The sequence below is a fragment of the Meriones unguiculatus genome, chromosome 5 (assembly GCF_030254825.1).
Source record: "Meriones unguiculatus strain TT.TT164.6M chromosome 5, Bangor_MerUng_6.1, whole genome shotgun sequence".
Lineage (NCBI taxonomy): Eukaryota > Metazoa > Chordata > Mammalia > Rodentia > Muridae > Meriones > Meriones unguiculatus.
In genome coordinates this window covers 12,771,680-12,792,175 of record NC_083353.1, presented here as the reverse complement: position 1 = coordinate 12,792,175, position 20,496 = coordinate 12,771,680, and the positions used below count along the sequence as shown (strand labels likewise).

Below are 20,496 nucleotides of genomic sequence, written 5' to 3'. Positions count from 1 at the left end.
GTAGAACCTGGGGCCTCGGTTTCTCCCTCTGAGGAGAGCCATTGTTATTGAGTTCCTTGTCCTCTCTGCTGTTCTCTGAGTGGGAATATGACAGTTTTTGCTCCCAGAATGCCACCCTGCTGGTCTTCTCTGGGTCCCGAGGGACTTCACTAGGTCTCTGGGCAGAGGCCAGGTCTCAAGGCCTCTCTCTGCTCTGAGCCTCCCGCCACCCTCAAACTCCGTGTTTATTTCTCTCACAAGGCCTTTTCTTTTTCTTTGAACTCAGGATCCTCTGGAGGAGCAGGCAGGACTCTTAACCTCTGAGCCGTCTCTCCAGCCCACGAGGTCCTTTCTTCAGCTGGCTTCTGTGCCAACAACCCCACGCCACCATTTCTCATTGTCCTTGTCTGACTGTTCTTTAGTCCTCCGGAATCTCAACGTCAGATGGCTCCCGGGACCAGGGCTAGATCTCTTCCCTCCCGTTGGCATTCAGTCCCTTGGTGTCAGACCCTCGGTATTGTAGTTGCAGCGGGTTGCGAGCTACCCCACGTACATCCTAGGAACTGAACTGGGTCTCTCGGAAGAGCAGCACGTTCTCCTAAATGCCATCGTTCTACTCCACAAACTACAGGCTCTTGTCGCACCTGTGACTGGACCTCACCACGGGGTCATCTTTTTCACATCTTAGCTCCACAGGCAAACACCAGATTTCTGACCTTCTTCTTCGCTCCTGTTTTACCCATCTTCCGCTTCTCTGTCGAAAGCCAGCTCCTGTGTTTGGCTTCAAATCCTATTTTCCTCTTCTGGAATGTCTCCGGCCACACCTCTGACTTTGCCTCTACTCTGTTAATCAGATTATCCTGGCGATGTCCTAAACGGGCTTCTTGTCTCTGCCTTCATTCCTTAGAAATCTGTTTTCCACAGCTGCCAAAGGATCCCTTTTGTTTATTTAGTTTAAAAAATAGTTTTGTTTTGTTGTTTATTTAGTGTCTTTGGGCATACAATGGCATAAGAGTCAGAGGACCACTTGTATGAGCTCATGCTGGGGGTAGAACTCAGACTGCGTGTCCAGAGCAGGTGCCTTTACCCACTAAGCCATCTCATAGGCCCTACAGTGTGTTTAAACATGCCAAAGACAGCTCATACCACTGCTCGCTAGTCTAGCTGGGACTTACCACCTTAAGAGCCTGAGCCTAGCTCCCACCCTACCTTAAGAGCCCTTCTGCACTCCCCGGCATCTCCCTGCTGCCCCACCCCAAACTGTCCTTTCTTTTCCCTCCAGCGGTCTCTCGCTGACAGGCTGGCCTCTTTGCTGCTGAGCAGTACATGAAGGCCGTCCTTCCTCAGGGACTTCACATTGCTCTTCCCACCTCCTGACCAGGATGCTCACCACCTTCACAGATACTCCAGACTGTGCTGTTTTTGCTGGTCCTTCTGCTGAAAGTCCAGGTTCAGCTTTCAGCACCCATACCAGCCGGCTCACAGCTGCCGGGACTCCAGCTCCAAGGGATCTGATGCCATCTTCAGGCACCTGAAAACACACACACACACACACACACACACACACACACACACCCACACACTATTAAGAGTGGAAAAATAAGTCTTTAGAAAAGAGCAACAGGGTGTGGGTCCAACTGTAGTTTAAATGATTTAGAACTTCAAGGTTGTAGGCTAAAGCCCTGTGGGATGGGTTTCTTTTCTTTTCTTTTCTTTTTTCTTTTATTTTGTTTTTGAGACAGGGTTTCCCTGTATAGCCTTGTCTTGGACTCATTTAGTAGACCAGGCTCGCCTCGAACTCAAAGCTATCCTCCTGCCTCTGACTCCCTGAGTGCTAGGACTAAAAGTATGCTCCACCCCGCCCAACTCCTTGGAATTTGTGAAGCTTAAGAAATTGAGTCTGTGCACAATGGGAAGATTTTTGTGAAATTAGGTGTCGGTGAAACATTTGTTCTGGAGCTCCAGGTCTCTGTCCCCTCGTGACCGCCTGGAGCTCCGGTTGCTGAGTGACTGTCTTTCACAGATAAAGGCATGGGCTTGTTTGCCACTGGCTGCCCCTCACACTCATCTCCATCAAGCTGCCCTCGGATGATCTGTCCTGCTTCCTCAGCACTGCCTTACTCTATCGTTGCCTCACCAGGATGTTTCCGTGGGTGCTAGAGATCTGAACTCAGGTCTTTATGTTTGTAAAGCAAGCGCTTTATTGACTGAGCCCTCTCCCTGGACCATGTCTGGAGACCTGACTAGCACTTTTGAATTTGGGAGTTCTGCCACTGAGTATACCGTAGAGCAAAGACTGCTCATCACTAATCTAGGATTTTGTGTTACATGTTGGCTAAAGTTTATTTGTAACCTGCAAATCCATATTCCTAGTGCTCCAGTGGCCATCTACAGATGTGTGTAAAACTGAAAAGTTTAGCCAGGGATGGTGGTTCATGCCTTTAGTACTAGCGCTCAGGAGGCAGAGGCAGAGGCAGAGGCAGGTGGTTCTCTGTGAGTTCGAGGCCAGCCTGGTCTACATATTGAGTTCTGGGACAGCCACGGCAACACACAGAGAAACCCTGTCTAGGAAAAAAAAAAAAAGAAAGAAAGAAAGAAGGAGAGAGAGAAACCTGAAGATTTTGACTTTCCAATGTGTGTGTTCTCCATTTCGACTGACCATGTTTGGCTCTGCCTTTTCTTCTGCATACATTGGTCCTTCCTATGGTGTGTTTATTGTGCCGTGGATTTTTGTTTTTTTTTAATCAACTTGATACAAGCTAGTCTCATCTGGAAATAGGGGAACTCAGTAAAGAAAATGCTTCCCTTACATTGGCTTGTAGATAAGTCTGTGGGGCATTTTCTGGATTAATAATTGATGGGTGAGGGCCCAGCCTACTGTGGGTGGTGCTGTCCCTGGGTACAGTGTCCTGAATTGTATTTAAAAAACAAAAAACTATATAACCTGCTTAAACACTACAGCCCCTTTGTCCAGACCTACTTTAGTTCTTAGCATAACAACTATGCCTCCTCTGTTAACACCTGCAGTCTCTTTTAGCAAATCAGAAGCTTAGCCTAACAGAAGCCATTTTACCTCTCAGTGCCCATCTTGAGTATGAGGTAAAATTAAGTTCAAGTTCCCAGGCTCTATGAGCCTGAAAACAGGGATACAATTCAATAGTTCAATGCTTGTTGCTTAGAATAAAACAATAGATGATAAATGCATGTTCTGCTTGAATTAAAGAGAAATGTATATTCTGTTAGAGGTAAAGAACTTTGTCTAGCTATCTAGAGACAACACAATACACTCGGAACAAAATCAATTATGTCTAGCTAGTCAAAATGATGTAATGCTGTCCCCCTCGCTTCCTACACCTGGTTACCTGGTTACAGTTTTTTTTTTTTTTATAGAAAAACCTGCCTTAGAAACAGATGGCTGTCATAGTCTGGCTCCCAAATCCAGATTATGGCCCTGACCAGTCAGTTTTTGGTCAGTGTTCTATAAACTTCCGTCAGTCTGAGTCTGGTGTCTGAGTGGTCAGTGTGCAGCTATTCCTGAACACGTAACAAAAACAAAACAAAACCTGCAAGCCGAGCAAGCCACGGGGAAGTGATCACTATAGTAAGCCGCATTCGTCCATGGTCCCTGGTTAGTTTCTGCCTCCAAGTTCCTCTTCAATTCCTGTCCTGATTTCCCTTCATGATAGACTTTAAGCTGTAAACTGAAACAAACCCTTTCCTCCCCAGGCTGGTTGATGCTCTATTACAGCAACTGGAAAAGTAACTAGATATTTATGCCTGCCTGTCTGTCTGTGTGTAAGAGAAAGGTCTCCTGTAGGGCTGGTCTTAAACTTGCTGTGTAGCCGAAGATGACCTTGAACTCCACCTGCCTTCACCTCCAGATGCTGGGATCACAGGCCTGGTTTGTGCAGTGCTGGGGATCAGGGATTCGTACACGCCAGGCAGGCACTGACTGCCCCAGCTGAGCTGTGTCCCAGCGTCTTGTGGCCTGCTGACATACCACTTGTGTTTTCCTTTTTTGGGTAGGAGATTTTATCTTGTAAAATGGCTCCAAGTGTGGTCCAGGAAAGCTGGCTGGTGCCCTGAGAAGAAGGGTGTTAGGTGCCTACCGAGAAAACAGCAGCGCTGAGCTTTGACAGTATATTCTGAACAGCAGAGGCACACATAAAATAAAGAATGCACTTTGATTGGTTGTTGACGCAGAATGGCAAGAACAGAGACTGACAGGAACCCAACCCCATAATTTCCCCCCAGAGAGCAACGGTTCAGAATTTACTAATTCAATGCTTGCTCCAACTCATGCAACATGCCATAAATAATGAGAACTTGCTGTACATGAACGCGCACAAGCCAGGCAAGCATCTTACAGAGAAGGCTCCAGAAGTCAACATCTTTTGTAAGGGGTGTGTACTCCTGTGCCTTCTTTTCATCCTGAAGTTTTACATTTCTGAGTTGTACTGTGTGTGGTTCACCCCTCTTCTATGTCCGACCTTTACACTTGAACTCTGAGAGCAGTCCTGGACAGTTCTTTAAGTAGCACCTGTACTGGCTGGTTTCCTAGAGGCATCAGAGACGAAGGAGCCTCAGTTGAGGAAATGCCTTCATGTGCTCCAGCTGTGAGGCATGGTCCCATTAGTGATCAGTGGGGGAGGGCCCATCATTGTGGGTGGGGCCATCCCTGGACTGGTGGTCCTGGGTTCTATAAGGAAGCAGGCTGAGCAAGCCATGGGAAGCCAGTGAGCAGCACCCCTCCATGGCCTCTGCATCAGCTCCTGCCTCCAGGTTCCTGCTGTCTGAGTTCCTGTCCTGATTTCCTTTAGTGATAACAGCAACGAGGCTGAATAAACCCTTTTCTCCCAGCTTGCTTTGTGGTCACGGTGTTTCATCTCAGCAAATGAAACCCTGACTAAGACAGTACCTTTTTATAAACGGACACTTAATGTCTGCTGAGAGGTCCAAAGTAAAGAGCAAAATGGCTTGGCCTTACATGGGCACACATACTGTTTGGTCTCTGAGACTCCTGGGGGAGTCCAGTTGGCTGCTGTTGGACCAGGAGGCTTTGTCCAGGAGAAATGCAGCAGACAGTCAATGTCCTACAGGGACAGGAGCAAGCTGCGAGGGCAGCGCTCATGGGGATCACGGTTCCCACCCCAGAGGTACCGGAAGCTTTAATGTGCTAGCTTTGTGCTCTCTGGCTAGATATCCTGATTGGTCTGCAGCCGGACCCAGGCGCTGGCTTCAAAGCTTTGCAGGTGAGTCCCAGCACTCAGAGCTGAGAGCCGTTGGGAACTCTGACGACACAGGCGAGCTAACTCTCCTCTTAGCAGTACAGCTCAGACAGAGAGACAGACACATGCAAAGGCACAGCTGCCAACTATGGTCTAAATCGGGGGACTCAGTCAAAATTCTATACCACTGGGCTGATGCAATGGCTCAGCAAGTGCCAGTCACCAACCCTGATGACCTGAGTTCAATCCCCAGGACCCCCATGGTAGAAGGAGAAAAAGCAAACAAGTGATCTGCTCTGAGTCCCTTGCCACACTTGCCTGGGTACCTTCAAGGGGCATCCTGAACTTGAGATACTACAGGGGCCTTTGAGGTAGCAGGAGATGTTCTCAGAAGGTACATCTTGCAGCCAAGGCTTCACAGAGAAAAACTAGAAGAGGAAAGAAAAAAGGAGAAGAAAGTACAACTTGAAGGTTCCCTCCCTGGAGCAACAGCTGATGGCTGGTGAGGGCTGAGGCGATGTGGAGGGAGGTACACGGTGCTGCTCTCCTGGAATACTTCCCTGGAATTACCAAAGATGGCACCCCCCCCAAACCCCGACGTATGAGACATAGTTGATGCCAAAGAAGCAAAATGGTAGGCCTTGCCTGATGACCACAAGAAAGAATTCAGCTCACTTTGCTCAAAATAAAACAGACAATCCTAGGGATGATGTGGGAGAGCAGGGTGGGACAGGGACCTCAGAAGAAAATGAAACTGAAAGAACAAACTGCATTCCAGGATAAAAATGCTCAAAGGAGGATCTAGACTTCTGAGTCAGGGAGAGCTGCAGAGGGAGGTGAGGTTGAGAACACTGTACAGCCCAGAGATCTGCAGACAGAAGAGTCTGGACAGCAGACCAGAGGAGTGCCCCTAGGAGGGGCTGGAAGGCTTCTTTAGGGAGACCTTTAGGGTGAACTTGACACAGTCAAGAGTAAGGCTAATTCAGGCAGTCTGAGAGGAAAGGCTCACCCAAAGAATTGTCTAGGTCAGGCCTTATAGGCCCGTCTCTGGGGGATTGTCTTGGTTTTATTAATTGGTGGAGGGGGCCTCTGCCCGCCGTGGGCAGCACCATCCTAGGCAGGCGGTGCTAAATAAGCATGAGTGAGCCAGAGAGTAATCCAGTGAGCAGCATTCCTTCGTGGTTTCTTTTTTGGATTCCTGTCTTTGGATTCTTGCCCCGAGTTTTCCCCTGGATTTCTTTAATAGAGGACTGTGACATGGAAGTGTAAGAAGAAATAAGTCATTTTTCACACCAAAAATGCTCTGGCCAGAGGAAGAGAAACAGAAATAAAGTAGGACAGCAGATTTAATTTTTTTTTTTTTTTTTAACCAAAAAGGACCTGTTCCTAATCTCTTGGTCAAAGGTGCCTGACTGGAACAGGAACCATTAGAAAAACCAGGGAGATGAGGGGTGCTGTGGTCTCAACATTCACCTCCAAAATTCAGGTGTTGTATTGTGGGACTTTTAAGAGGGGATCAGGCCATGATATCCTCCCTTAGGAGTGGGATTAAGGCCCTTAGGAAAGGGGCTCACCCAGGGCTAGGGACGCAGTTTAACTGGCAGAGTGCTTGCTTAACACAGATGAAGCCTTGGGCTCCATCTCTAGTGCCCCACAAATGGGTATAGGAGAAGCAGAGGTGGTGGATCCGAAACCCTACACAGCAAGGTTGAGGTCAGCCTGAGCTACGTGAGACTCTCTTTAAAATAAAAGAGCCAGGGGAAGCGGCTCACACAGAATGGGGTTCTGTAGCTCTTCTGCTACTGAAGATGTAGCAAGACCCCCAAAACTCACTTATCTTGAACTCTCTATTTCAATTATGTTTGGATTAACCAGTTTACTTAAATCCCTGTGGATGAACACTAACCTAAGACAAGGGCCTTCCCCGTAGGTGGGAAGACTAAAACTGCTAGCACACCTCCCTGGCTCCTGGGAAAGATGGCTGCAGACTGTAGAGTCCTTTGATGCGTTCAGACTGCAGATTTGTTGTCTCTAGAGAGTTGAAAGTGTCTTGCTAAGGACTTCATCCAGTTTTATGGATGGTCTGAATTGTACTTTTCAGCAAAGGAGAGAACAGTCCAGTAAAGGAAGCTTCTTGTACTCAAGGATCTGAGAAGCAGGCAGAAAAGTAGCGGAGACCTGGGAAGAGCTGGCAAGAAAGAGCCAGAGGGGCTCCAACATTGTCAGGAGCTTGGGAGAGTCTGGCGAGCCCAAATTTCAGCCGATGCCAAGGAATTTCCGATTCCCTGCCAGGCTCCAATGCCAGGGAAAACTAGCGGAGCAAAATTCCTTTCTTCCGACTGTATCCACCAATGTCCCAGTGTGATGTGAGTTTCAAATGTGTTCACCGTGACACATTGAGTTGATGGAGTTCCGAGGCCGGGAGGTGGCTCAGTAGATAGAGCGCCTGCTGTGCAAGTCTGAGGAGCTGAGTTCGGATCACCAGCCCCCACTCAAAAGCTGAGTGTAGTGGCACAAGTCTGTAACATCAGCTCTGGGTGCTGGCAGAGCCTAGCTGAGACAGTGGTTTCTGGGGCCTCAGGAAATAAGAGTTTGGTAGTTAACCTCTGACTCATGCAAACATGTGTCTACAAACACGCATGTGCACACACAGGGGAAGAAAGACGGAAAAGGAAAAATTTCTAATTAACAAAATCGATGAGGTTGGAGAGATGGTTCAGTGCTCAAGAATGGCTGCTTCACTTGCGTGGACCTAAGTTCAGTTGAGAGCACCCACTGCAGATGGCTAACAATGCCTGCAGGCACTGCTCCATGGAAATAAGATTCCTCCTTCCGACCTACACACACACACACACGTAGGTCCTTAAAAATAAAATAAAAAACAATAAAAAGCCCTGTTAATTTTGTTGCACTCCCATCCCATGACAATAAATTAACATTTCTTACCATCCTCTATGTCTTAATGAATGCACTCTGATGGGTAGAAAACGCATGTGTGTATCTGTAGGCTCCTGTCTAGTTCTTTATGTAACCTGAGCCCATTGGATGTGGTTCTGTGTGTCTCCAGGTTTCTGTCTGCCCTACCTCACATGCCAGCTCTAGGTATCCTTAAATCATGGTCATGGGAGACATACATGATAAATCTGCCCCTCTTCGGGAAGCTCCTCAGCTATGGTCTAATAGAGGGGCTGGTTTGGGCAGGATTGTCCTCCTTTTCCTAAACTCCATCCAAGCATCGTATTCTCAAGTTTGGTAGCAGTGTCCTTTCCACAACAAGTACAGAGGTGAGGCTACCGCTGCCAGCCACGAACAAAAGAAAAAGCAAATAGAAGGTAGCTTAGTGGGAGGGCATTTAGCTGGCATATCCAAGGCCCTGCGTTCAACCTGCAGCATCGGAAAAAAGAAAAAGAGATGGATAGATAGAGGAAGAAAGAGAAGGAGAGGAGGAAGAAGAAGAAGAGGAAGAAGAAGAAGAGGAAGAGAAAGAGGAGGAGGAGGAGGAAGAGGAGGAGGAGGAGGAGGAGGAGGAACCTAGGATTCCCCATCTCTGTAGGTCGTCTTTACTTTGATCCAGATCCTCCTGCAGCAGAAGACCCTGGGCGTGGGAGGCACTGAGATCCCCTTCACAACAAAGGATCTTATCAAACCCTGTAACTCTGGGGAGTGAGGCTCAGCTTTGTCCTCTTTAGCCAGGACAGCTCGCAGGTGAGAGGCTGAAGAACGAAGACATTGTTCACGGACACTGTGTGCCCTGGGTACAAAGGCTTGCGGTCACACAGAGCGTTAAATATAAAAAGGCGGGTTTAGATGTCACCGCATAAGGCATCTTCTCAAACATTCCGAGAACAGGCAGGTGTCAGTGACGCTCACTGCAGGAGCCCCGGTAACGGCACACGCTTCAGGGGACGTGGCACAGAGGATGCCAGCTGTCAGGGAGGAGAAGGGACCAAGGCTGACAGAGCTGACTCTGCAGAGAACGTGCATCTGACAGCTCTTCTTTTGAGGCATGGGCGTTGTCTCCCATGTGAGGACCAGTGTCCCTTTGCACAAGGATGCAGTGGCGGTACAGGATCCAGCAGGTGTGACTGACACTGTCTTGATACATGTTAGAGCTAGGAAAATGTGCGTGAACATTAGAGGAAAAGAAGGAATGGCTGAGGGCTAGGCTGAACTTTGCATCATCACGGAAGTGAAACGCTACTGACAGAAGGGAGAGGGTCAAAAGACAGACTCTCACAAGTCTAACCCAGGGCTTCTTAAATCTTTCTCCACACGTGGCTCCTTTTGCCCAGTAAATTCCTATGTGACCACAGGCATGTGGGTATATGCAATAGGTATGCAAATCAAACATTCGCTGGCAATAAATCACAAAGAAAATTTATCTTAGAATAATTCTTTCAGGACTGGAGAGATGGTTCCGGGGTTAAGAGCATTTGCTGCTCTTTCAGAAGACTCTGGCTTGGTGCTCAGCCCCTCGCTGCGTGGTTCACAACAGTCTGTAACTCCAGCTCCAGCTCCCTTTTCTGAAGTCTTCATGAGCAACTGCACAACAGTGCACACACACACACACACACACACACACACACCACACACCCGAATAAAAACAAATTCTGAGTTCTTTTGCATATGTATATTTTATAATTCATTAAAGATGAAAGCAAATCTGAGCACTACTGAGATAAATACACTTATTTTTACTTGAAGGATTTACTCTTGGCTGATTTTTTAAAAAAAGTTTATTGTGAAAAAACAGTTTAGTGTGTGTGTGTGTGTGTGTGTGTGTGCATAATGGCCCGTGTGTGCCCGAGCACATGTGCGTGTGTGCCTGCCTCAGATCTCAGATTCAGAGTGGGGTCTTTTCTTTTTACTTGCAGTGTAAGAAATTCTCTGTTCCTCACCCCCTTTGCCTGGCTGAGGTTTTGTCCTTCTGGGCTTTCCTTTCTCCTGGCTTCCCCTTTCCTCTCCCCACAGAGCCCTTAGCAACCGCCCTGCCAGGTTTTGCTACCCTCTGGTTGAGAGCTGCGGCCAGCCTCTGCTCTACAGATGTTCAAAAGTCCTGGCGGGCTCCGGTTAGTGAGGGAGCGCCCCCTGCAGGCGACGGGCTCCACAGCTCTGGGACACTGGCCTCTGGCGGCTGAAATTCTTCTAGCGGCCTGGAATTCTCATCCTCAACAAAAGTTCGCTCGCCGTAAGGAACTTTAGTGGGGCCGAAGATGGGCAGAAGTCCTGCTGGTAGATTCTTTTTCACCGTCAGAGATGTTTAGGGATCTGCAAGAGGGTTCACTGTGAACCCTCTGGTGAACTTGGTTCGAACCTTGATGGTCTGAGTTCAGTCCTGAGACCCACGTGGTAGAAGGGAGAATCAACTCCCTCCCACTGTTCTCGGACCTCACACATACCAGCATGCCCCCTGCCCCCACCCCATAAAGAAAGGCAATGAAGGCTTAAAAAAAGGATGTCTGGGCGACTACAGTCACCGTTAGAGAAAAACTAGAAACAAGCTTGAGTTTCCCAGCAGCTGTGAAAGTGTCTGTTTCCTCTGGGGAAGGTGGTTGAGATGGGAGTACAGGCCCCGGGGGGGGGGGGGGGAGACGGCTGGTGGCCAGCCCTCACAGGGTGGCTACTGACCCCCTGCAAATCAAACACCCAGGAACATCCCTCATATGGGGAGAGATGGGAGGCCCTTCGGGGGTAGCCTTCCCGCGGGCTTGTCTCAAGCTACATGTGTATACCTGCCGGACTAAATATAGATGTGTGGATGAGCCCATGAAAAGCTGAGTGGAGTGAGGATTTTTCAGCCCTTTTTCTATCGAAGCTCTGCGACATTTTTATGAGTGTGCTTACCAGAACCATCAATCAAAGAAAGCACATTGTTAGAGCAGGGATAGAAGAGTCTGAATCTGAAGGGCAGGAAGCCTCTGGAGGAATCACACCAGAGAGGCTGGAATCCAGGGTCCCCTCAACTAAAAATAAACCCTCTGGCGTGTTTGTGGCTGTGTGCACGCGATGTATGCGGATGACCTGGAGAGCCGTCGGCCTGACCTTACCGAGTGTGCCGGCTAGTGGGGAAGCCGGATTCGGAGCAGGTGATTTTTAAAGGGAAGCACAGGTATTGTGGTGTGTGTGTATGCTTGCATGTTTGTGTGTTTGTATGTTTTGGAGGTTACTGGTTATGGTCTGCGTTGAGGAGGAGCCCCCGCAAAGAAACATTCCTCTAGCTGATATCAAGCAGAAACCAGACCCTGTGGCGTCTGATGGGCAGGTCTGTGGGGTCTGGTCAGTAGCTGCAGAGATCGAGAGTTGTGTTAAGTGCTTTGCAAACATCAGGGACATAGGGGACCCAGTGAGAGTCTCTCCTGGAAGGAGAGATTATCTTAGTGATAGCGAGATGAAACAATTCCAGCTGGAGCCTTAGAAGAAAACAGTTTAGTGGCATGAGATGGTCCAGAGGCAGAGACAAGAAGGAAGGGAGAGAATTTCATGCTCACGGCAAGAAGAAGTTATCGAAAGGACTGGAGGGGCCTCTGTCGTGCGTGACTTGCCGTTTTAAAGGTTTGCTTATTTGTGATTGCACCTGGCTGTATATACACACACCACGTGTGTTCAGGTGTCTGTGGAGGCTAGGAGAGATGGTACTGCCTCTCCATGGAACTGGAGTTTATAAAAGGTGGTGAGCTGCCAAGGCAGGCACTGGGAATTGAACCTAGGTCCTCTGTAGCAGCAGCAAGTGCTTTTGATTCCTGAGCTCAGCTCCACATTTCATTTTTGAATGCGTGAAAGCTAGCAGCCTGGAGGTAGCTAGGTAGAAGGCCTAGCAGCTGTCCGAGTCCCACGTGGTTCTTTAACCTTCCCCCACCGGTGGAATGTTAAGTTGCTCTGTGTGGTATTTTCAATTTGGGTCACTTCCTTTCAAGTTGGCCATGGGTTTAGGTGTTTTAGTCCTCAGCTGAGCTGAAGGGACCAGGTGAGCCTGAGGTCATGGGCCCTTCACCTTGTCCTGCCTTGGCTCGTCCTGCCTGCGTTGTGTGCACACAGGCCCCATGCTAGGGTAGGTGGGAGGGGCAGAGACCCAGGAAGGGATCCTCATGCCCTAGCCGTGCCCAGTGGTGGTGGAGAGCTAGATCAGTGCCCAAGAGTGCCAGAGGCAAACTCTGAGTTGGGCCTTCCCTTCCCAAAGGCTCTTAGCACTCACTAAGCTGCAGGACTCTGGCTGTCCTCCTGATGTTCTGTAGTGTGGTTTCTGGTGTAAATGGCTCAAACCACCAAATAAGTGTACGAATACACATTTCTGTCTGTAAAAGGGGAGATAAAAAGCCACTGTGTGGACGCTGGGGCAGGAGGTGTCTTGGAAGCTGCAGCAGTTTTTACTGTGCCCCGGAGTCTCTGTCTTTCTCTTTGCCTCCTCGAACCAGTCACGGACAGGTCCATCCCTCTGCCCCCACCTGCAGCTTCTCGACATGTAAATTCTCACCACAGCCAGATGGTGGCCATCGAGGTTTGCCTGTTCCCCTGGACTCTTGTGTTGTGGGTGGTAATGCTGGCTTTCAAAACAGAGACACTCGTCTTCCAATAGCTGGAGGATCCAGGTCGTGACTTTGATCTCTTGGACTTTAAAAGTGACCATCCCTATAATTCACAGACTGGACACCCTGATGGACCCAGTTGAGAAGGAGAATTTTTGTTTTCTTTCAGAGAGGGTTTTGCTAGGTAGCCCAGGCTGGTCTTGAACTTGGAATCCTCCTGCCTTAGCCCCCTGAGTGTAGGAGTTATGAGTGTGCACCCCTGTGTCTGGCAGGATGAACATCTGCTGAAGAGAAATATACATTGGGAATGCTTCTCTTTTCGGGGGCGGATGGGCCGGCTACACAGCAGTGTCGGGGTGGGGGTGGGCTACAGTTGTGGGACACAGCAGGTGTAAGGAGACAATTGTAAAGGAGTTTCCTAAAAACAGATGTCTTCCGTGCAGATGCTCCGTCATGTATGTGAGTCAGCAGCTGTGTGGCTCCCACCCTCTGCACTCTGCTACAGCACGGCTCCTGGGCCCCTCACGCCTGTGTGCGGCCGGTTCTGGGGGCGGGGCCGCCAGTGGGCTCTGCGGGTCTCTGTGCTGGGCCTGGTGTGTAGTGTACGCAGCATGCCCCACAGGCAGACGCGCTTATTTTGTGTGGCATATTAAATACCTCACTAGAGACCGGGGGATGGGTCGGTTTTGTCAGAGGGGCTGGGCAGAAAGTGGTTTTACACTATACACTCCTTGTGTGGTATTTGGTATTTGAACGTTTACTGGGCCACTTAGGGAGAATCCAAGTGGAATGAGTAGAGCAACTGCCTTGGTTGTGCCCGAAATGGGAACGTTGAGCCCCGCCCGGCTGTCTGCCCCAAGCCAGAGCAGCATCTCTTACCTGTTGTTGGTCCCTTTTCTGTCCTCTGGGGCCTTGTTGTAGCTCACAAAACCTCAGAGTTGTTGTCCAGGATGAGATGGGACCAAGAAGTGGTTCTATTTATTCATCACCTGGCTTGATCACCTGGCTTTTCACCTCCTGCTTTCTTCCTTTCTTGGTGTGTGTGTGTGTGTGTGTGCGCACATGTGTTGTATGTGTGTGTGGAGGTATGTGTAGAGATCTGAGGTTGACCTTGGGTTTCTTCCGTCACTCTCCACCTTACCTTTTGGGACAGGGTCTCTCAGTGACCTTGCAGCTCATCCATTGCTGGGCTGGCTGACCGGTGAACGTGAGGGACCCTCTTGCTTCTGTGCCCTCACTCCTAGTAGTGTGGTTAGAGATTCGCCACGCCCAGCTTTTACGTGGATATTAGAGAGCCAAACTCAGATCCTCATGTTTGCACAGCAAGCATCATCCCTCTGGAGACTTCTTTGTGGGCTCATTCTCAGTCTGTTCCTGGGCTCAGATGCACCCAATTGGGATGTGGCCAGTTATGACACTGGTTCCACCTTAAAGTTGAAGAAGGAAATTCTTCTGTGCATATGCAGGCTCCTCTGTGTGTGTGTGTTTGTGTGTGTGTGTGTGTGTCTGTGTGTGTCATGTGTATGTGGCTGCCCTTAGAAGCCAGAAGATACTGTCACTGGATCCCCTACAGCTGAAGTTACAGGCAGTTATAACTTACTCCGTGTGGTGCCGGGAACCAACTTGGGTTCTCTTAGCAGCTGAGCCTTCTCTCCAGCCTCTCCTCCAAGCACTCTGCTCCAGCCCTAGAGAGTGGGGAACTGCTGTCAGAGGCAGGGTCTGTCTGGCACGTTCAGTCTGGCCTGGGTGCTGCCTGTGGCTGAGGACAGCTATACGTATTTCCCAACACAAAATCATAAACTTACTTGAGACCTTGTGATGGGCAGAGGGGGTGGTTCAGTGGGTAGAATGCTTGCCACAGAAGCTGAGAGCCTGAGCTGGAGTCTCAACCCATATAACAGCCAGACACAGTGGCATGTCTGAAATCCTGGTCCGCTCTTTCTAGGATGCGGGAGGCGGAGACAGGAGGATTTCCAGAAGCTCATGGCACATGCAGCATTGAAGGAGAGAGACCCTGTCTCAAAGTGGAAGATGATGATTGCTCTCTGATCTTCACATGTGCACTGTGGTGGCACGCATAAGCCCACATTCACACACACGCACATACATGAACATACACACACACAGGATTTTTTTTCACATTTTTTTGGTAATTCAGTTGCACACACCATTCTCCAGGATGAACTTTATGGGAGACAATATTATCCTACAATATCAAAAGGGCAGACACACTTGATGGTTGTTGCTACTGTTGGATCAGCCTTCTCCATGTTGGATTTTTGAGAGCCTTAGGTCTAGCAACAGAAGTGTCCAGGTCCATGTGGTTAACATGGAGGATAGGCCTCTCATACAAGGAAGGGAGCCTGTAGAAATGAGCGGCTAACTCCTGGTTTTTTCCAGGGCTCTCAGCAACACGCTGAAAAGAAGTGGCCTGGCTTTCACATGGAATGGGGGAACGAGTTTAGGAGGGGTGTGTGTGCTAATCTGTCTCCTCCACGTCACAGCTGCGATTTACAACAGAAATAACTCAAAACTCTTTTATTTTAAGGCATGGGAGAAATAACAGCTGCAGTTGCTACCCTTAAGTCAAATCAGAAGCCATTTTCTCCTCATTAGGGGAGAGCTCCGGACCAGCATGGCTCCTGTTCATTCACTCAGCTGGCAGAGCAATGCTGATCCCTTGGAGATCCAGTAATCATTGGGCCTCTTGGAGGGTAAGAGGACAGTCACCACGAAGTTGGTTGAATGGCCTAATAAAAGATACAAAAGGGGTGGGATGGAAGGGGGTGGGCATGGGGGTTGGGTGAGGGTGGGGTGAAGAGAAGAGCTGTTATTTAAACAGTAACCCCTGGAGTCACAGAAATAAGATACTGAGAGTCAAGAGGCTCTAGCTCCAGACCTGACTGCACCTGAAGATGTTGGGCACAGTCCTTTGCAGGTTCCAGTTTCGTGCTGAACAAAAGCAGATTTTAGAATACATGGTGCTTTAGGGCTTGTCTAGCTTAGACCTTATACCTGACGAGTACGTTTCAGGTTCTCTGTAGTCTGACTCTAGGAATAGTAGACTGGGACTAAGGCCTGACATTTCAATGGGACTTAGGAGTATCTAATGGGAGGTAGGGCATCTATTCATGTAGTCATCTATCAATGTATCTATCTATTAAATTATGTATCTATTGAATGGCTAAGCAAGCACTGAAGACAGAATGCCTGTCACTCTGCTTATTCATTTCAGGAGCCCAAGACTTCCAGTGTAGGATGGAATGAAGGATGGATGGATGGGTGGATGGTTGGATGGATGGGTGGGTTGAGAGACTAGCCTTGGCCTGAGGCCCCTGTCTCAGTTTGATTGGTTCTCTGTTGGCCAGAGAATTTATGAATTCTCTCAAATGAATTTAGCTGCCTTCCCAAATGCCTTTACCCTAACTAAACCTCACCACTGTCTCCTAAGGGTGACACTGTACAGTGTACTCTGGGATGACTCGGAGTTAGACAGTAGCCACCTCCACAGGGTTGATAACTGGGATAGATGTCATACGTCCACTTTAACCGAAATCCTGGAGGGCTGAGGTCAGAGGCCTGTGCTTCTGACCAAACAGGATGCTTACGGCACAGACGCTGTCCAGTGGACTGCGGTTAAAGAAAGTGAAAGTGGGCTGCTTACTTCCGGGGGAAGTCTGATGACTAGAAGGTTCAGGGCAGTTGAATGTGTGTAAGGGAGAGATGGAGGAGGGCTGGAGAATGGCTCAGTGGCTAAGAGCATGTATTTGATTTTGGTTCCCACACCAGTCAGGCAGCTTACAGCCTCCTTAACTCCAGCTCCGGGGGATCTGATGCCCTCTTCTGGCCCCCGTGGGTATACGCTCTCAGACGTACACTCTTCTCCACCTCCGCCACCACAAATCTACATCATTCAAAATAAGCCACAGGCTGGGTGTGGCATTTCATGCCTGTTCCCAGCACTGGGAAGGCAGAGACAGGTGGGCCTCTACGAGGTGGGGGCCAGCCTGGTCTACACAGCAAGTTCAGACCATCAGGGTGCCTGACAGAAGAGATGAGAAGGGCGTTAGACCTGTAGATCCTGCTCACAAAAGCTGCTGCTTGCAGGCAGGACCAGGGCCTGGACTGGTGCTTAGCTGCATTTGCTCTGAAGTGGTTGGGGAGCCTGTAGTGAGAGTTTTAGTTATGTTATGTGAATGTTTTGTTCTAATCCCAGGTGTGAGGTACAGGGCTGCTGCAGTTCGTCCACAGCCGTTAACTATGTTTGTCTCATGCTCTAGCAGTGGCGTTGTTTGTGCCAAGTGCAGACAGTTTAATTCCGAGGACTCGTGAGAGGGTGTAGATGCCAGAACCCCAAAGATATGCGGAGGCTGCTGCTCTCCTTGCTGCTGCCAACCGCTGCTGCTGGTTCATTCTGCTGCTGCGTTTGCTCTTGCATGTTTGCTGGCCTGCTGGCCTGCTGGATATCCTGATTATGAGGACCGGACTTGTTCCAGGGAACTATACCCCTAAACAGCAGGAGGTAGTAAAGAAACACATGCTGTTCCTTCCCCCTCTGACCTTCTTTCTCTCCTACCTAGTGTTGGGGGGTTGGGAGGAACTAGGGTGGATAAAGGTAGGAAGGGAGGTAGAGGTGTATGAACCCCAATAAAACAGATTTAAAAACACATGCCTACAGGACCCCTAGTGAGGAGACATGTTTTACACTCAAGGATCATTTGCGTCTCTGTAACAGCAGGAACCTGCCTCCTTCCATCCTTTCCATGCTGCTGTAGCTAACAAGGCGTGGATAGCGATCTGTTCAGCTTAGTTTCCAAACAGTATTGGATCGTGTCCTTCTGAAATGTCGAGAAATTGTTAGAATACACTGATTTGTTAGCTAGGTCCACTGTTCATGTGTGATCATGTTTATCAGTTCTTTTTTTTTTGTGGAAAGGTGAGAACATAAACCTTCCTTTTGTATCTAGCTGATTACATATTTCCTCACATGTCTCCTGGGTCATTTGGGGGCGAATACTAGATAACAATTTTTGCTGCACTTATTTTAGTATGTTTCTCTAAATCCTGAATCCTGAAGCTACAGCAACGATCATAGCTAAATTTTAGTTTCTAATAGCTGTTCAATGAATTTTTCTATTGTGTATACACACACACACACACACACACACAACCCCCCCCCCCCCATAACATGTATTATCCTGGAACTCGACAGCTTGATTCATAATTCAAATAAGGGCCACACCTCACGGAAATGATGTGTGCCCCAAGTCCCCTTTAATTATATGTTTCCCCCTCGGCCTCTTTGTCACCGTTACAACTTTGTTGACACACCAGGCTGTTTGCTCCGCTAGGTTTCCAGAATCTCTTATCCTTGTGAAGGAAGCTTTAGACAGGGAGATTTAGACACACTCAGGTTTGAGTGTTTTGGTAGGAGTGTTTCGCGTGGCCTGTACCTCCTCTAGGAAGCATGCGTGGGCCTGCTTGGCTGCTGAGGGTATGTGCGTCCACGGAAACTATTACTACCGTTTCATTAGGGGCTAAGTGTTTTAACACTTGGTGGTTAAGCCTCAAGTATCCATAATTTATGATTTAACTTCAAATTTATCTTTATGTGTGTATCTGCATGTGGGTACGTAGTAGCACACATGTGGGCATGTGCCTATCGGCCACCAGAGGACATGAAAGGCCCCGAAGCCGAGTGACAAGCTGTTGGGAGTGCTCTGGTGTGGGTCTGAGGAACTGAACTCCAATCCTCTGCCAGAGCGGCAAGGACCCTTTACTGCTGAGCCATCTCTTCAAGGTAATTTAAATTTGTGTGTGTAACATGAGCTGAGAATCTAAATGTAGCGGGACCTCCCCCCCTTTTTTCTGGCACCATTTGTGGACTATCTTCTCCATTCCTGACCACCTTTAAGCAGTGCTGCTATCATTTCAGGGTCCCACAGACTCACAGCTGCTTCTGGCTCTCCACGGTGCATTGATTGGATTGGCTGATGTGTGGAGAGCCCTGCGCCGAGGCAGCCCTGCTAGAGCAAAGGGCGGATTTGTTAGAAGTAGACCCCTCTATTTTATTTTAGTCAGAGGAAGTGCTGCTAGTCTTTGTTTTCATTTCACGGTGCATCCGAAGAGTTGGTTCTTTCAACAATTACATGAGATTATTTTAAACTCAGAGATTAATTTGGGAGGGAACTGGGAGCCTGATAACACTGAATCTTCCCAGTATGGTTTCCACTCAGCTCCTCCACTTATATTGCTCTTGCTGTGTGGGCCTCAGGAGCATGCTTGAAGAGTTCCAAGCATGTTCTCCTTGTCAGATTTCCTCCTAATCTGACCAAGAGTATTCTTGGGAGAGAAATCTTTTCCTTTACTGTTGTTTCTATTTGTTTTTGAAGGAACACAGACAGAATTCTGTTAAAGTTTTTTTTTTTCTTTTTTCTTTTTTTTTCTTTTCTCAACACAAGGTTTCTCTGTGTAGCTTTGGCTGTCCTGGACTCACTTTATGGACCAGGTTGGACTACAGAGATCTGCTTGTCATAGAGATCTACCTTCCCCCACTCTTGAATGCTGGGGTTAAAGCTGTGTGCTACTATGCTGCCCGAATTCTGCTAACTTTTTGACATTTTGTTAGTGTTGGAGATTGAACTCAGGGCCTCAAACATGCTGAACAAATGTTCTCTGCTGAGAGTTCTGTTGATTTTTATGTAGTGGTTGTTCTTACTATCTATCATTTGTAGTAGACTCCTTTCCTGTAGATTACTTTGGGTTTTTCCATGTGATCAATTATGCAGGCAAATAACAATTTTATCTCTTCTTTTCAAATTCAAGTTTTCATTTCATGGTCTTATTGGTTTGGCTAAGGCTTTCTGTATAGTCCTGAGTTGCAATTAGCAGCCTGGTATTGACTGCTCCTTTAATAACATTAAAGATTAAATTAATCACTAAGGCTGTGCCTAGTCATTGATTCGACACCACCATTGACTCCAGTGAGGTGTGAGGTAGCAGATAGAGACCACTAATCTCTGTTATGAGGTCAGCTTGGCTTTCCACACTGAGACAGCCCCTACTGAGGTGCATAGTGACTGATTAAAGTTTGTTCGTTTCATACCTGAGGCCAACATCGTGCTATGTTAGAACTCTTATATCACGATGATTTACACTACTATGTAGAGAGAATTTAAATAAATGGCCCCTTGGTCCTGGTTAGTCTTAATTTTCAACTTGACATGGCCTAAAGATACCTGCGGGGAAAGTCTTAATTGAGGAATTGCTGAGATATGATTGGCCTGTTGGGGAAGATCTTGATTATTAATTAAATGATTTAAGAGGGCCCAGCCCAGGGGCTGGAGAGATGGACCAGAGGTTGAGAGCTCTGACTGCTCTTTCAGGGGACTGAGGTTCAATACCCAGAATCCACATGACAGCTCACAGCTGTCTGTAACACCCCCACACTGAGGATCCAACACCCCCACACTGACATACATGCAGGCAAAACACCAAAGCACATAAAAACAAAGAGAAATAATTTTGGCTGGGTGTAGTGGTATATGCCTTTAAATCTCAGCATGCAGGGAGGCAAGGGGCAGTGTGTTCTTTGTGGGTTAGAGGCCAGCCTGGTCTATAAAGTGAGTTCAGGACAGCCAAGGATATACAGAGAAATGCTGTCTCGAAAAACAAAACCAACAAGCAAGCAAACAAGCAAAAGAGGGCACAGCCTACCCTGGGCGGTGACAACCCAAGGCTGGTGATCCTGGGCTTTATATTATGAG

The 20,496-nt window shown here is 48.3% G+C and overlaps 1 protein-coding gene across 1 annotated transcript in view; it reads right to left on the bottom strand.

Annotated features, from left to right (window-relative positions):
* Positions 1-15,253: 15,253 nt before the first annotated feature.
* The window catches only part of Dnah6 (dynein axonemal heavy chain 6), a 198,328-nt gene continuing 193,085 nt past the window's right edge, over positions 15,254-20,496 (bottom strand). Inside the window, exon 77 of the mRNA XM_060383520.1 lies at positions 15,254-15,480. Within this exon, the coding sequence (XP_060239503.1) occupies positions 15,377-15,480 (104 nt within the window). The 3' untranslated portion in view covers positions 15,254-15,376. The remainder of the gene's footprint in view (positions 15,481-20,496) is intronic.